We start from the raw sequence: 16759 nt of genomic DNA, 5'->3' as shown, positions 1-16759 counted from the left end.
CCCTGCCTGCCCTGGCCCTGCGCTGCTCCCGGAAGCGGCCGGCACCACGTCCTTGCGGCCCCTGGGATGTGGTGTGCAGGGCTCCATGAGCTGCCCTCGCCTGTGGGTATCTCCCCCAAAGCTCCCATTGGCTGCGGTTCCCATTCCTGGCCAATGGGAGCAGCGGGGGGCGATGCCTGCACGCGAGGGCAGCGCACCAAGCCCTCTGCCCCCCACTCCCCCAGGGATGTGGTGCTGGCCACTTCAGGGAGTGGCGCAGGGCCTGCGGCGCCACGGGGGTGGCAATCCCGCAGGCCGGATCCAAAGCCCTGATGGACCAGATCTGGTCCGTGGGCCATAGTTTGCCCACCCTTGATTTAAAGCAACCTATAGAATATAACAGATATCTATAGTTATTTTAAAAATTCTGTAGAAAGGATATCATGAAAGGAACTGGTAAGTGCCTTTAAAAATTTCCATCCATATGTCCACAATAAGCATGTAAACCTCAACTTCTGACTCTCTCCCTATGTTACTGACCTCACCTACTCCAAGATAAGAAATATTATTTAATTAAAAATTATTTAATGTGGGAAGAGGAGATTTAAGCCATCCCTAACGACAAGTAGGAGTGGAGTTGCAAAGATATTGGGAAGACTAGAGTTGGCTAGTGCAACAGGCTCAGTAGAGTGCCTAAACCTAAACAGACGGTACCAGATCTTCAACTTGTATAAACAGTCACAGCTCAAGCAAAGTCCATGGTGCTATGACAATTTATATAAGCTGAGGATATGGCCCATGAATGTTGGCACCACACACTCATTCAGTTTTGGAGCACCCCAGAATATAGTTGTTACAATATTTAATGTTTCAGGCCTTTAATCTAAATAAAGTGAAATGGGATGTTATCAGACTTTCACTGGCATTTTATTGGTTGGCGATTAACATTTATTTAATTTTGTTAAGAAAAAGTTATCTAGAAAGAATTCCCTGAAAAAAATGGTATTTCAAGCAAGGGGCATTTTATTAGTCGAAGCTCCAGAATTAATGTCTAAAAATATCTAAAAAATAAAGACTGTCCTCCAAAACAGCATCAGGCATGTTTAATTTGTTACTGTTAATTAGATCATGTGATGTAATGTATTAAACCAAGTATTCAGTATGCACCTAAACATGTTCATGGCATTCCTATTTGTTGAAATGGTCATACTGAAATTTTATTGGCTGAGCTCGCGAAGGCCTTACGCTCAATTTGACCGCATTTCTCTGTTTGTACGTCTGTAAAGTGATAACGTGCGGCATCCAATCAATTCTGAAATTTCAGGGAATGTTCTACGGAAGGTGGGTGAGGTAATAACTTTTATTGGACCAACTTTGGTTAGTGAGAGAGACAAGCTTTCAAGCTTACCCAGAGCTCTTCAGGTACACAGCAGCTGGAAGATGTGATTCCCTCCTTGGGTAGACATTTACAGGCTAGCTCTGCTGGACCTCATGCCTAAAAATAGCAGTGTGGCTGTGGTGGCCTGGACAGCTGGGGATTATACTTGGGCGCCCAGTCCTACCCACCACCTCTGCTGCTGCATCCACACTGCTACTTTTAGGTGCTAGCTTGACGAGAGCTAGCATGCATCTGTGCTTAAATTCCCTTAAATTTTCTATGACAACTCTGCCTTCAGATGATGGGTTTTTTTTGAAAGTTTCAGCAACAGTGGCTCAGTCATTTCTAAGAATGAGGTTAGGGAAAAATACATGTTTTGCTCATGATAAAAAAAATTACAACCATTTCATTGAGAAGCTTTGGCACCCTCATGCTTCATGAAATTAGGCGGGGGAACAAGCTTGGTGTCAGGAATGTGCCTTTTGCTGTTCCCATGAAAAACTGCCCAAATTTGGCCAAATTATAAGCCTTTCTAAAATCTCAGTTCACACACACAGAACAGAGACTTGACAGAATTTGCCAGTCAGTTCTCCAAAGATTCTTCCTGCAGCTACTACTTCTGGCTACTGCAAGTTGCTGGGGTGCTGGGACCTAGAACTGAGAACAGGGAGACTGTCTCTCCTGTGCTCTCAATGACTGCCCCTGCTGGCACCCAGGCAGTATGGAGAAAGAAACCTGACTGAAATTCAGAAGGGACAAGAACCAGACTTGCTTGTGATGGAAGGAGCAGACTGAGACAAGGAACCTGGCTGCGGGAGGGGTAGGAGAGAGTAGGACTGAGAATAGATGCGGAACCTCGGACAGGGAGCCTGGGAGTGAGGGGGAAGACTGGGACTGCAACAAGTAGTTTGGTGGGAATGGAAGGGGGCAGACTGGGACAAGAAGCTGGGGGATGGGGAAGCGATATGGTACTTGGACAGAGTTAGAAGTGTCTAATTACTAGAGAACACACCCCTCCAGAACCTGGAATGGAACCCAAGATTCCTAAATCTCACCATTCCTCCACTGTCAGCAAATATCTGTGAAACCCACTGGCCAATTGCATCTCTCATCCCCTCTAGTGCTGGCCCACACAGAGGATGAAAACCTGCTTTGGCTATCAGTTACTCACTTAAGAGGCAGAGATCAGTGTAGCAGAGCTAAAGTTTCCAACCCTGATGAGCCATGCAGATGTCAATATAATTCCACATGATTGATATTTTTTCAGTTTGCTATTTTAAAGCGCTTAGAATGACACACCGATCTCAACCAATGCCTCTGGAATTCAAGGGAAGTTTAAATCAAACAGCTCCCAACTACTATACATTTCCTGAAAGGGTGCAATATGCGTAATCCTAAGATCATTTTCTTTTAGTTTTTGTTCCTTTCAATTCAAAACCAATTACTGGGTGTCAATCATCATTTATTTCTAAAGCATTCTCTTTTTTTCTCCATCCTCCTTCGAATTCATGCTTCAGTGCAACATCTATTCATCTGAACTCTGCTACTATATTATAAAAATTAGTGGAAACTATCGTACAAAGCTCTGGTAAAGCAAACTGGCCTATGTTCAAAAGTCACAATTGTCATTTACTTTGGGACTCCATGCACGTCAAGTTATGCCAATTTATTGGTTATAAGCAATGGTACATGGCAACTGCATAAATTCACCTAATCATATGCAAAGTTAATAATCAATAAAAACACTTAGAAATTCAAGTAAGAAAACAAATATTGTTCCTAAACTTAGTACGGAAGCACTTAGCTCTTCATGCCTCACACTAATGTCCTGCATGTATTGAGATTTCTGTCAGCTTGGGTAAAGGAGATATGAATATACGATGACCATTATTTTCATTTCCCCCCCGCCACCCGCCCCCCCCCCAAAACCAACCCAACTAATAATGGCAGAAAAACACATTATTTTAATAGCAGCACCTGGTAACCTCCTAAAGCTTTTACACACTAATCTCAAACATGCTGCTGACAGCAATCAGAGAGATTGTGAGAGAGTATGAGAGCCACTGGAGCACTGGGCTGTAAACAGTCGACTAAGCACACCACAGACCATCTCGGATCATATTTAAGAAGCAGCTACAGTATTTCAACCCTACAAACACAGAATACAACCTCCAAAGAATGTTTTCTCTAATTTCAGATTCCGGTTTAACAGATTTGGCAGTTATAATTATGCTTTAGTGTAACATTTAATAAACTGCAGTCCATTGCAACAGAGGAGAGAATGGAAAGATAGACTCTGATCTTAAGAGAAAGAAAGAAAGAAAGAAAGAAAGAAAGAAAGAAAGAAAGAAAGAAAGAAAGAAAGAAAGAAAGAAAGAAAGAAAAAGAAAGAAAGAAAGAAAGAAAGAAAAAGAAAGAAAGAAAGACAGGAGTTACCTTCATATTAAACAATTTCCTAATACCATTGACAGCTCAGCCAGGTTTTTCCCCACTTTCTGGGAAACCTGCTGTAGTAACATTACACACATTTCATGCACATCTTTTAGCACTGCAAAACAATGAGCCATTCTATTGACACTTAGAGTGTCAAAAGAGGAACTTTTCAAAACTGATTTTGTAGAATAAAGTAGGTGAAAATGTCAAAATTTCTGTAGTTCAACATATCGAGAGAACAGTTTCACAAATATACAGAAGGGCTGTAAATGCAAAAAGAGAAAGTTTACCTCCCATTCTGAATTTGGAAAATACTGATTTTCCAACTCTAAAGTGGGGGAGATATAGCTTAGGCTTGTGAATTTCACTTGTAAACCAAAAAAAAATTTCACTTGTAAACCAAACAAAACTAAGTTTGAAACTACTTCTTTCATGCTTGCAGCTATATAAACCAAAACTGACAAAAATGTGGCTCTGAAGTAACTACCCCTTTGTTTCATATTACTATCAGACTTAATAAAATGTCAAAAAAGACATTGTGGTTAGTAATTTGGGGGGTGGGGGGGTGTAAATGTTTTACATTACTTAATTTTTAGAGAAATATTTCCTATGTCACCTCATATTTTAGACTTAATGGGGAATTAGAAGCTTTTTTTTTTAAAAAAAAAAGTCACTTCTATTGGAATTTTTAACCTATTTTTATTACAAACACCATCTAAGATAATTTTAGTTTAATTAAAAAGTAAAAAGCCGTCTTTTTTCAGTTTGTTTACTTTGTACTGTCTGTTTCACTTTTTCCTCAAACAACAGTCAATTAGGTAAGTTTCACATATTGTCTGTGTGGTTCTATCAAAGAGCAAAAGGGGAAAATAAAGCATTTAAAAATAAGAAAGCGTGATTATGAAACCATAAAAATAGGCAGAATGCCTAAGTAATACCTGAAATTACTTTTAACTCATTTTTTGAAATTGACTAGATTTTATGATAAGTGTTCCCTCTATCTTCTTGCCTCCCCTCACCCATGCATACCTTTCACCCACTTTAAGGCCAGTATGCATCCTAAGGCACTCTAATTAAACTCAATGTGGCATAAAATGCTGCACAGGAAGTCACAAGAACAAACAACTGCCCTTTTGTAGGGACACAATAAATACTTTGAAAGCCATTTAAGTTACTGAACAGTTGGGGTTAAAAGTAAATTCAAAACAAACTAAAGATCATCAGGGATATCCAACAGCTGCAGTAGCGGAATAAGCCCTAGGGCTATCGCTAATTCGCATATCGATTTACATATACACATTGTTTAAAAATAACAAATGCACAAACAAGCCCTACCTGTAACTTCTTTGACAGAATAATTTAAATTGTTTCTTTGATCTCACCAAAAATAAGTACCTGCTACCGATCAGCTCCCTTCCCAGCCTGTGTTCACTGGGAGAGGGCATCTGGGACTCAAATTTTATGAGGTCAGAGATGCATTTGGCCTTTAGCTGTACGCTGTGCACCTGAGTTACTGCTTCCCACTTGACCAATGTGATAGCATGCTGACTACTAAAAACAAACTGCAGCTCTCTAGCCAAAAAGATACATTCTGACCTCTACTGCATATGAAGGAGGCACCTGGGGAACACTCATACAAGTTGTGTGTCAAACCTCCCACATGGTGACATTAGACAGTGCATTTATATCTGTCGGCAAGTTTACATTTTAAACTCGAAGTATGGGATTTACAGGAAAACAAACATTTACCACATTTTTATACTTTTATCTTTCATCGAATACATTACAGGACTGTATGTTGTAGCCTATGTGAAGCAGGGTTGCAAGTAACATGTCCAAACCCTTCAGACAATCTTAAAAATTCTGAAGTATTATAAACAGATGGCAGTTTTCCCATTTAGCTATGCTTATAGCAATAAAAACAGATACATACTTCACAAGATGTGACAGAAGAGATTCAACTTTTAAGGATAAATAAGCCAGAGACAGATGCTCTATCTTCTGACCAAAGTCAACAAACAGATTTAGAAGAGTCATGTTACAGGGAAGAACAATGGCCCAGATCTTCAGTTGTGGCCAATGAGAACACACCACAATTAAGGAAGGGGAGGAGAGGCACCCTTTGCATTTCCCCCAACCCTGTATTAGCTATATGTCAGGTATGTCCACCGTAACATTAATTTAGCGCAGCCTGAAGTATGCTTTAAATTATGCCAGCTACCCATGTCCAGTAGGGGCCAATCTGACAGCTGGAGTTCTGCAGAGCATAAGGAAGCTCTGATCAGAGCCCCTTCTTTCTGTGTCAACAACAGGGTGCAGGAGCATAGGATCCCCAATGTTACTGTAAGATCTCACAATAAATGACCCTCCTATAGCTGATATTCCTGTTTTGAGGGCCAGGATCTGCTAGTGATGCAATAAAAATATCATGTTTAGACAATGGCATGGAAGAAGGTAAAGTTCCATTGTACGACTTCATTTTTATATTTGGGTTAGTATTTGTTTTGAGAATCCAAACCACGTGTATTAACAGCAACAACCTCTATTAGCCTATTTTTCAACTTTTCTCAGTCAACCCTTTCTTTATGAAATCCAAGACCATTTTTTATAGGAAGGGAAAAATCCAATCTGTTACAGTCCTGCTACCAATGCCACTCAAATGATCAAATTGCATGTGTAGAAACTAACATTTATTGAAACTAGTACATGTAGCATTAACTCTGAACACTTTTTAAAAGGAACCGTGAATGAAACCAGAAAGGAACAGACACCCCAAAGAACCTAAAAACTTTACTGCCTATGACCCTGTCTCCTTGGCCTTGACCTCCCCATCCCCCAAACAAGGGGTGAGGGACATGGTGGCAGAAACTGTTCTGGGGGACAAATGGGTCATCTCCTGAGCAGGGTTTGGGGGCCAGATACATGCTGGTCTTCAGGCACAGTCTCAGGCTCATTGTTCCTCTCCTGCATAGTCACAAGGCTCCCCAGGAGGGATTTTGGGTGCCAGTCCAGGATGTCGTGCAAGGAGTCCTGTGGCTACCTCATCGTCATGGGGTAGGTGGTTGGGTCCTATGTCTCAGTATTGATACTTTTCAGCATTTCAGGAATGCAGTTGTTCAGCATCCTTCAGTATCACAAACAACTTCTGCAGCCCCCCAGAAAGGAGCATCTGCTGAAAATGGAAGGGCGCATGAACTAATGGTTTTAAAATTTTAATGCACTGACGTGTATGTATTTCTTCTTTGAAGGCTGGTCATCAGTTGGAGAACATACAATTTTGAAAGTACCAGACTGGAAAAGGGCATGATGTGGGGATCCGGCAATCTATGCCAGAGAGATATTTGTGCTACTTGTTACCCCTGTACTTATTGCTGAATGGAGGGGTCTGGAGAGCTATGAAGGTGGACCAAGCAAATTGGCACTGCCATTGAACCTTAAGAACCAGCTTGAGTTTCTGCTGTACCAGAAATTTGCTGACATATGCTTACAGGACTGGCAGGCAATTTGCATGGAAATAGACTATATTCCAAGCTAGCAGATGGAGCCTGCATGGAGAGGGAGTCGCAAACCAATGCAAATGCCCATCCACCCCCAAGCCTCCCCCTGCACCATCAGGAAACCTGGTCCCTTTATCCAGCAAAGACTGGAGAAAGGAACAGGGAGGAATAAAGAGTCGCATTCCGTGAACTTTCCAGTCAAGACCGCAAGCCACTCGCAAAGAGACACTGCAGGGTGTCTGTGCAGCTGTGGGAGCGGATCCCTCACCCATCCCCCTTTCTCCTGACTTGTGCAGCCTGGCTTCAAGCAGGAAGACGCTGGACACTAGGGACCGGCAATGCTTGAGAACATTCATACTGTGACAGAGGACCACTGTCACATTCCTCTCAGAAGCAAAGGTTCTCCTTTTCCGTCCCGGCCCTGATACTAAACCGACCCTCCCTTTCGCATAGCTCCCATTTGTAGAGCTGTGGGGGATTACTGTACTGAAAGTCTGTGATCTTGAAAGGAGCAGAAAACAGCTGTAACTTTGGAGAACCATTAATCACATACAAATGTCCTGTCCCCAAACCTGAACTTTCTTCCCACCCCCACCCCCTCCCTTGCTGTCAGACTGTTGGCCAACAAACGCACAGACCCATGAGTAACATGATAGTTAGCTAATAATCTGTTCTATAGCTTCTGCCAAAAGCTGCATAGTGGTTCATGGTAATTCAATAAAATGTTGAATTTAAGTTGTGTTTTGGTTGGGGACCATTGTATGTGTTGACAGAAGGGGTGGGTGGCCTTCCAGTCCTCCATGCAGACCCAGAGAATGAGGGAGGGGATGTTGGTGGGGAGGGTGGAGTTTTAGCTTACTTGTCTTGGGTTCTGGTTTCTGCTGTGTCTCAGGGCCTCCCTCCTTTTCAGAAGGGACTTGCAGAACCAGCTCCTTCATGCAGAGGTGCAGGATAACATCCTCTTCTTCCTCTGGGGCCTCCTCCTCCCCTGTCCCCACTGCTTCCACACCCTGGCCTTCTTCAGCACCCTTCAGACAATGAGGCTGGCGGGTTTGAGGAAAGGGGTCATGTGTCCCTCAGGCTCAGTACTGGGACTGCTGGAGAGCACCCAGTCCAGCTCTTTGAGAATGGTCATGTTGGAGGCCCCTCCCAGCGCAACTGCTGGAGTCTTTTGCCTTGTGGTACTGGAACCTGGGATGCTTTATCTGTCCCTGGCACTGGGCTGGAATACAGTGAATGAGACTGGTGCCAGCCTCTCCCAAACTTCCCAGTACAAGTGTAAGTTCCTCATGCTGCGGGAGAAGTCGTGGAGTACAGTGAACTCAGACCACACATTGATGAGCTCGGCTGACCAGATGGCTGCTCTCAGAGCATGTTCCATGTTCATGTGTGCCGGTGCAGTGAAAACTGTTAAGTGGTCAGTGCAGCTTGCTATTATGGGTGAGAATGATGGGACAGAGACCTTTATAGATTTGGGTAAGGGTCAAGCAGGAAAGAGTTCGGCGCATTGTGAGAACAGGGCTGGAGGACTTTTGATCGTGGGACTCAGGACATGCTCCTTGCCCCTGTCCACACTACAAACTGGCAAAAGTAGAGGGCTATGCCATTGCCCAAGGCATGTTCATACCCACACCGCTCAGGTGTGCTAGCATTCTTGCCCCACACATGCCTTCAAACCCATATTTCTGAGGTTTAGATGTGGATCGCAGAGGGATTCTCATACAACCACCTGCTTGGACCCACATCCAGTTGACGGTGTAGACATAGCTCTAGGGCAGGGACAGGCAAACTTTTTGGCCTGAGGGCCACTTCGGGTTTCCAAAATTGTATGGAGGGCTGGTTTGGGAAGGCTGTGCCTCCTCAAACAGCCAGGTGTGGCCTGGCTCCGACCCCTATCTGACCCCCTGCTTCTCGCCCCCTGACGCTCCCCCCCACTCCCCGGGACTCCTGCCACATCCACCTCCCCCTGCTCCCTGTTCCCTGACTGCCCCCCACTGCCCCGTCCAACCCCTCCTCTCATTCCTGACTGCCCCCCGGGGACCCCCTCCATTTCCCACCCTCTGACCGCCCCAATCCCTATCCACACCCCAGGCCCCTGACCACCCCCTCAAACTCCCCTTCCCTCTATCCAGAGGTGAAAGTAAGCCGGTCCGGTCTACCGGCAAGAGCCAGTATACCGTGCCGGACCGGACCGGCTTCCCCGGCGGTGATTTAGAGGGCCCAGTGCTCCTGCCACTGCAGGGAGCCCCAGGCCCTTTAAATCACCTCCGGAACTCTGGCAGCTGGACTTGGGCGGTGCTTTAAAGGGCCAGGGGCTCCCCGCAGTGGCAGTACCCCTGGGCCCTTTAAAGCACCGTTGGAGCCCGGCTGCCAGAGCTCTGGCAGCGGGGCTCGGGTGGAGGCTCCCAGCATTGGCCGGAGCACCGGGCCCTTTAAATCCCCGCTTGAGCCCAGCTGCCGGAGCCCCGGGGCTCTGGCAGCCGGGCTCCAGCAGGGATTTAAAATGCCCGGAGCTCTGTGGTGGCCGGGAGCCCTAGGCCCTTTAATTCACCCCTAAGCCCCGGGGCTCCCAGCCGCCTCTGCAGTGGAGTGATTTAAAGGCCCCAGGGCTCCTTCTTTTCTGAGAGAAGGGCAAATTGCAATTCCTTTTCAGAAGTGAGTAACGTTGATCGTAGACGATAACAGGATTACACAGTAAAACAGAAAGGAAAGAGTTTGTGTCTAATCATTCCTCTACTGCTGTATTATGAAACGGAAAATGTGACAACCTTCATACCACAGCAAAGGATGGTCAGACACTTTAAAAAAAATAAAAACAAACAAAAAAACCAACTTTCCATTATAGATTTGAAAGTGTGCTTTTACCACGGCCATCAGCCAGGGAATTAAAAGTTAATGGTTGGATAATACAAATCACCAAACTAGAATTGATTTACAAACCAAATGTGGTAATTTTGATAAATCTGTATTTTTACATCTTTCTAGAAACATACTCCAGAACTTTACAGATAATTAAAAACCTTTATGGAAAAATTTTAAACCAACCTCTTCTAGAAAGTCTTTAAAAGAAAATTAAAATCTGTATGTCTTTAGTGTAATTGTTATACAACCTTATTTAGGCTTTTATTAAACCCTATTGACTTCATCCTTATTGAAGTCTACAGTCCTTTTTTATATGGGCAAATCTGACTCTTAATGTGTTTGGCAATCCTTGATTGTTACACAGTCTTCTAGAAGCCCGGCTTAGGACATGGCCGCAACATAAGCATATGGATTAAATTAAAATTTATATGATAGATTATATCAAACAGATAAAGGTTGATATTCTTTAAGACTTAGGGATTGTTTTAAACTGAGGTACAACGGACTTCAGTGTTCTCACTGAAGAGTATCTTTTTAAAAAACATTAATGCCAAGAGGCATGGAACTTTGTGCTTCAGATGGAAACTGGATTGGATGGCTAATGAATAAAAGGAGCCCTTTGTTCCACACCAATTCCTTCTGTAGTCTAGTTCTGCTGGCAGTTCAGAAGGCCATCTCTCTCCTCCTCTTCCCTCACTCCCTGCTCCCTCCCACCCACCCATGCATACATGACTGGTTGCATAATTTAAAAAAAAAAAAAAAAATCATTTGCAGCCAAAACAAAAATTAATACTTGACAAAATACAAGACCCCAAAATACAATGAAAAAGACATAAGTATTGATCGGGTATACCTGGAAAAAAAAACAGATATTTTCAACTAGAAGACGAGCAAATAAGAAAGCCCAGAATCTTGGTGCATGTCAGAATTATATTCAGCATACCGCAGAGAGGGGCAAAAGACGTTAAATAAAACTGGATTCTCTGGCTAGCAAGGCTACTTTAACCTATGCCTAGCAGCTTATGTTCTTGATGGACTGTTCTGACTGCTAGGAATAAATAGTTGGATCACCCCAGTCACATCCTGTTTTTCCCTGCCATGTCCCCTATGCAAAGCTTCTGGAACGGGAGCCTGAATCTGTCTCAAATACTTTTTAAATACACATATTAATTCCTGAAAACAAAAAATTAATTCCAAGGCATTTAAAGATTGCTAAAGTGATAATTCCACCACCAAACATAAAAGGCAAGAAAACATTAAAGTGCTCACCCAACCCTTGCAACTTCTTCTTCCATATCCACCAGCCAAAGAGCACACGTCTTCCCATTTCCACACAAAATGTGCAGTCTTCAGTTCAGACACTAGAGTCATCAGGGATGGATGCTTTCTAATTGTTTGGGATGATGATCTCATATTGTGTTGAAGGAGAAGGCTAGTGTGTATAGTCAGGTGAGGATTTAGTTGATGGTGACATTTAAGACTGGCGTGCTAGATTATTGTTTATGGGGCGTTTAACACTTTGTGAAGTTATTGTTGGTAACATTCCCCAGGAATGTTATTTAGGTGATGTAATGAGAACGTACAGTGCTGTGCACTGTTTTTCAATAGCTGATATGTGGTACTGAAGTTAAAGTTCCTCCTTGTGTGTGAAGATGAAGAGAGGAGGCGTGTGGCTCTGGGTGGTGGATATAGTCAAGTTACAGTAATGCTGAGAAAGCAAAATCATAGTTGGAAGTTGCAACTGTGGGGTGAGGACTAACTAGTGATTTTCTTGCTTTTTTATGCTTGTTTTCGTGGTATATGCACTTGGATGAGCACCTATGTAGAAGGAATTTCTGAGTTTCTAATGAAGTCTGTGTCAGTGGAGTGAAGTCTAATAGTTATCAACATTGTTAGCTATCAGTGGTGACATGTATTCTCTTCCCTATGTCTCCCCAAAACCCCACTCCGCAACATCTCTCTCCATACCCACATCCATTATTCCCTACCCACATTCCAGATCCCCCTATTTCCCTACCACATTCAGATTTTAAACATCAATTGTAGGTGGTTTGTGCAAAGAAATCTGTATTTCAAGTTGCCCAACAATTTCCATGATAAGATCCTGTTGCCAACTGTTAAATTTAAAGCATTCATGCTCAAATTGTCTATGTTAGGTGTCTGCCAATGGCCACTTATTTTTGTGGAATGTTTCAGGTAAAATGGTTCAGTCATTTCCAGAAATAAAGTCAGGGGGAAATATGTTGTTTTGCCCATGTTAAAAAAAAAAAAATCTTACAACTATTTCTCTGAAAAGCTCTAGTGCCTCCATGCTTTGGAGAAAAGACTTAAAATTTGACAAGGGATTGGGGGGGAGGGAGAGGTGAGAAGCTGGGGCGAGTCAGCCTGGTGTCAGGACTTTTGCCATACCTGTGAAAATGTGCCTAAACTGGCCCATTTATAAGCCTCTGAACAATCTACTACTGAACACTAGCTTCACAGAATTTACATGAAGAAATGATACAATAAAGCTTACTTAAATTTATTCAAACAAACGGCAAATGGCAAAACAAAGCCAATCTTCCTTTTCTTTCTTTCTTTCTTTCTTTTTTTTTTTTGGTAATTTGGTTAGCCCACCAACTCCAGGCAGCTGACAGAAATAAGGAAGCCATCATGAAACTTTCATGTATAAATTACGTTACATTACAGAACAGAGGTTTCCTAATTGCTCAGAGACAAATACCTGAACTAATTTTACTTGATTTTTCAAGTTACAGTAACATAACATGGGTAAAGTTACAACCGCAGTGACCTAAAATTTGACCTCTTCATTTCTGACCACCAGTGTTGCTCATGCTTGTCCTGTAAACGGTTACTGTCTAGAATCACAGTTTTGCAGTATTTTGCATCTCTAAAATATGAAATATGCAAGCAGAAGTTGCTTAAGAAAATTCTGTCAAACCAAAACTAACTGTAATACAATGCTATCCTTGTTTGAAAAGACTTCAGCCATTCTGAGGGTTTTCAATCAAGCTAAATATTTTTAGCAAAGACATGTGGTGACTGCCAGCAGTGTTTACAGGATTTATGACCCAAATTCTTTCACAGCAAAATCATTAAGGATGCAGTAAATGATTTCCAAAAAGTACTTACTGAAAATTGTGATTCGGGCTGTTTGTTGGACCTATGAACATAAAACAAATAAAAATTATTGATAAATTCAGCTCATGACTGTAGCATTAAGAAAAGCTAGTAGCAGGCTAAATAGAACTCCATAGATTTCTTTAAGGAAGGGTTTGCAAAGCATCAAATAAAAGACTGTGAGTTCCTGCCCATAATACGGTTATTTTCAAAACCACAAATAAAAATCACATGAATCTTCTGTCTACTCAGGCACAAACCTGAGTGGACTTCATTTTTGTTAGAATGCATCTCATGGTATAGAAACATACACCCTCAGAAATACAAAACATTATCTTGGCATATCACTTATTTCTTACTAAGCCCAATTAAAATCATTCTAGGCTTAATATCAGAGCTGTTAGGATGTGTCGGGGCATGCCTGTAACCTGTGTCACAAAAGGAACATGATATGATGCCCTAGTATTTAATACATCTCTCTAAACAAATAGCGGAGTTAGTCATTACCTTAATATTAAACAGTATCTAGGAAATGGAGTGTCCCTAGAGTTTTGTGCCATCACCTCAGGGACTTTTAAAAACCACATAAAAAAAAGTCCTGGTTGCAGATTAAGTGACCAATCCCTCAAAAGGGATGAGCACCTCCTACCAGGTACTGTGTGCCCTCAACTTCCATTAATTTCACCCATTTGAGGGCATTCAGTCTCTCACAAGGATTGGGCTCGAAACTACGAACACCAGTGAACATTTTGAACTGTTATTCATTCCCCTTTTCCTTTCAAAAGCTCTTTTTTACAGAGTGAGTTCAGGGAGTGGTCCTGCTTTGAGCAGGGGGTTGGACTAGATGACCTCCTGAGGTCCCTTCCAACCCTGATATTCTATGATTCTATGAATATTGTGATAATTTGAAAGCAATGAAACATACCATTTTTGTACCTTGTACTGGGTCTTCTTTAACATTTGTGATTTTCTTTGAGATGTATATTTACAGACCATTCCATCTATATTTCCTTTCTTTTATTGCAAGTAAATGGGTATCAGGTTTAGCTAAGAGCTCCTGTGCATAACAAGAGAGGCCTTAGGCAACAACTTTTATTTATTTCTTTTAATGCTGAGGGGGGTTTTTTAAACAGCAAATTAATTTCTCATTTTGCTATTGTGAAAACTAAGAACTAGGCTATAAACTATTTAAAGTAGTCATAAAAGCCACATTTTAATGCAAAATGACTCACCAAGCCTTACAAAAAGAACTCCTGTTGCAGTTATTGTCTTCATTCCATTAGTAGCTACACACTGATAGTATCCAGTGTCAGTAGTGTCGAGATCTTGGATTCTTAACCGTGAACCATAATCTGTTTTCCTTATGATGATCCTTCTTGGCTCCTGAACCACTGGTGCATCATTTTTTAACCATCTGACATTGGGGGAAGGATTTCCTGCTACTTTGCAATGGAGAATTGCTGTCTGGCCCTGGACTATGGTGATATTGTTGACTGGTTCCAGAAAGGTCAGAAAGTAACCTGTAAAAGTGAAAGTTCAGAAAAGATCAAACTTCAGTGGAATTTGGATAAGAGACTGCCCAAGGGCTCATTTTTTATGAGCAGCTCTTTAAAATGGTTTCAGTTTTCTTTTAAATATATGCTAGGCAGAAACACAATTCTCATCACCCTGGATTTGGAACAGTATCATCCTCCAATTTCTGTCTCATGAATGAGGGCTTACCTACACGGCAAGTTACACGGAGATAAGGTAAAATGTAAATTTATACAACTATAACTGCCTGTGTGGAATTCTGGAATAAGATTTTTTCTCGTCTATTTAGCTTGTGTCATAAGAATGGCCATACTGGGTCAGACCAATGGTCCATTTAGTCCAGTATCCTGTCTTCCAGTGATGGCCAGTGCCAGATACTTCAGAGGGAATGAACAGAACAGGGCAATTTCACGTGATCCATCCCCAATTTTTGACAGTCAGAGGTTTAAGGACACCCAGAGCATGGGATTGCATCCCTGACCACCTTGGATAATAGCCACTAACAGATCTATCCTCTTTGAATGTATCTAATTCTTTTGTGAACACAGTATATTTTTGGCCTTCACAACATCCTCTGGCAACGAGTTCCACACCTTTTGTCTGAAGACTGACAAAAAACGTGGATGTGGGAGAAGCTATGCTGTTGGCTCACTGGCAATTTAGTCACTAAGCCACAAAAGGTAGAAGCACTGCACAAATAGGATATTGACCCATGGTTTTGGTCAGGTGGGCAGAGATAGGGAAGACAGAGAGAACAGGTTACCAGAAATCAATGAGGCACTCTCCTGGAAGGAGGAGCATTAAGAAGGAAACATGTCCAGCCTCTTCAAAAGAAGTGGAAGTGTCACCTTGATGTAGGGCCTTTTTGAGGGAAGCAGTTAAAGATGGTAAATAAGACATCCTGAAACACCTCTTCAAAAATTTGATTCTTTTAAAAAAATAAGGGGGGAAGGGGAAGGAGGGAAGCAAAGAGCAATTCAAAAGGGAAAGAACATAGAAATGAGGGAGACAATGATTAAATGGAGCATCGGAGAATAACAAAAAATACAAGAAGGCAGAAAGTAAAATTATAAAATTGGATTGGTAGTTGCAAAAATAAAATTCTCCCCAATACTTTGCAATTCTATTTGATTGTCTGTATGAAGGAGATTACACAATCACGCACAAATGAAGCTACATTTGTTGTAACATAATTCTAGTTAGATTTTATTTTTGTAGTCTTTGAACTAAAAGGATGACATGCCTGCATGTAGACAGAACATCCTCACACTGAGGATATGTATCCGGGGGGGAGACCCCATTATTAGGAAGAGAAGAGTAATAGTAATGGAAGATTTAATTATTAGAATGATAGACAATTGGGTTAGTGATGACCAGGAGAACCTCATAATGAATTGCTTGTCGGATGCAAAGATTGCAGACCTCTCGAGTCACCTAGACAGACTTACGTGCAGTACTGCAGAGGCATTGGTAGTTGTGGTACGTGTAGGTACCAATGACATAGGGAAAGATAGGAGAGAGTCCTGGAGGCCAAATCTAGGCTGCTAGGTCAAAGATTAAATCCAGGACCTCCATGATAACATTCTCTGAAATGCTTCCAGTTCCATGTGCAGGGCCACTTAGACAGGCAGAACTGCAAGGCCTCAAGGCATAGATGAGCCGATCATGTTTGAAGGAGGGATTTTGGTTTATTAGGAACTGGGGAACCTTGTGGGAAAGGAAGAAGCTATACAGGAAGGATGGGCTGCACCTAAACCAAAATGGAACCAGGCTGTGGGAATGTAAAATTAAAAAGGTTGAAGAGGAGTTTTTAAACCAAGGGAAAGCTGACAAGTGCAGGGGAGCACATGGTTCAGACACAGACATTCTTTAGGGAAGGATTTATTAAAAGGGATACCCCATATCCTAATAAAGAGGAGAAGATAGAAGTTGAAAAGTACAGGTAGGAACTAAAGAA

At 42.2% G+C, this 16759-nt stretch overlaps 1 protein-coding gene across 2 annotated transcripts in view; it reads right to left on the bottom strand.

The window, feature by feature from the left end:
• The window catches only part of ROR2 (receptor tyrosine kinase like orphan receptor 2), a 233866-nt gene that overhangs the window by 29913 nt on the left and 187194 nt on the right, over positions 1–16759 (bottom strand). For both annotated transcript variants that reach the window (XM_037901665.2, XM_043547159.1), the window contains 2 exons: positions 14502–14789; positions 13282–13312 (listed from right to left, as the gene is read on the bottom strand). In XM_037901665.2, the coding sequence (XP_037757593.1) occupies positions 13282–13312; positions 14502–14789 (319 nt within the window). The remainder of the gene's footprint in view (positions 1–13281; positions 13313–14501; positions 14790–16759) is intronic.

The sequence above is a fragment of the Chelonia mydas genome, chromosome 5 (genome assembly GCF_015237465.2).
Source record: "Chelonia mydas isolate rCheMyd1 chromosome 5, rCheMyd1.pri.v2, whole genome shotgun sequence".
NCBI lineage: Eukaryota > Metazoa > Chordata > Testudines > Cheloniidae > Chelonia > Chelonia mydas.
This window is presented reverse-complemented; position numbering and strand designations above follow the sequence as displayed.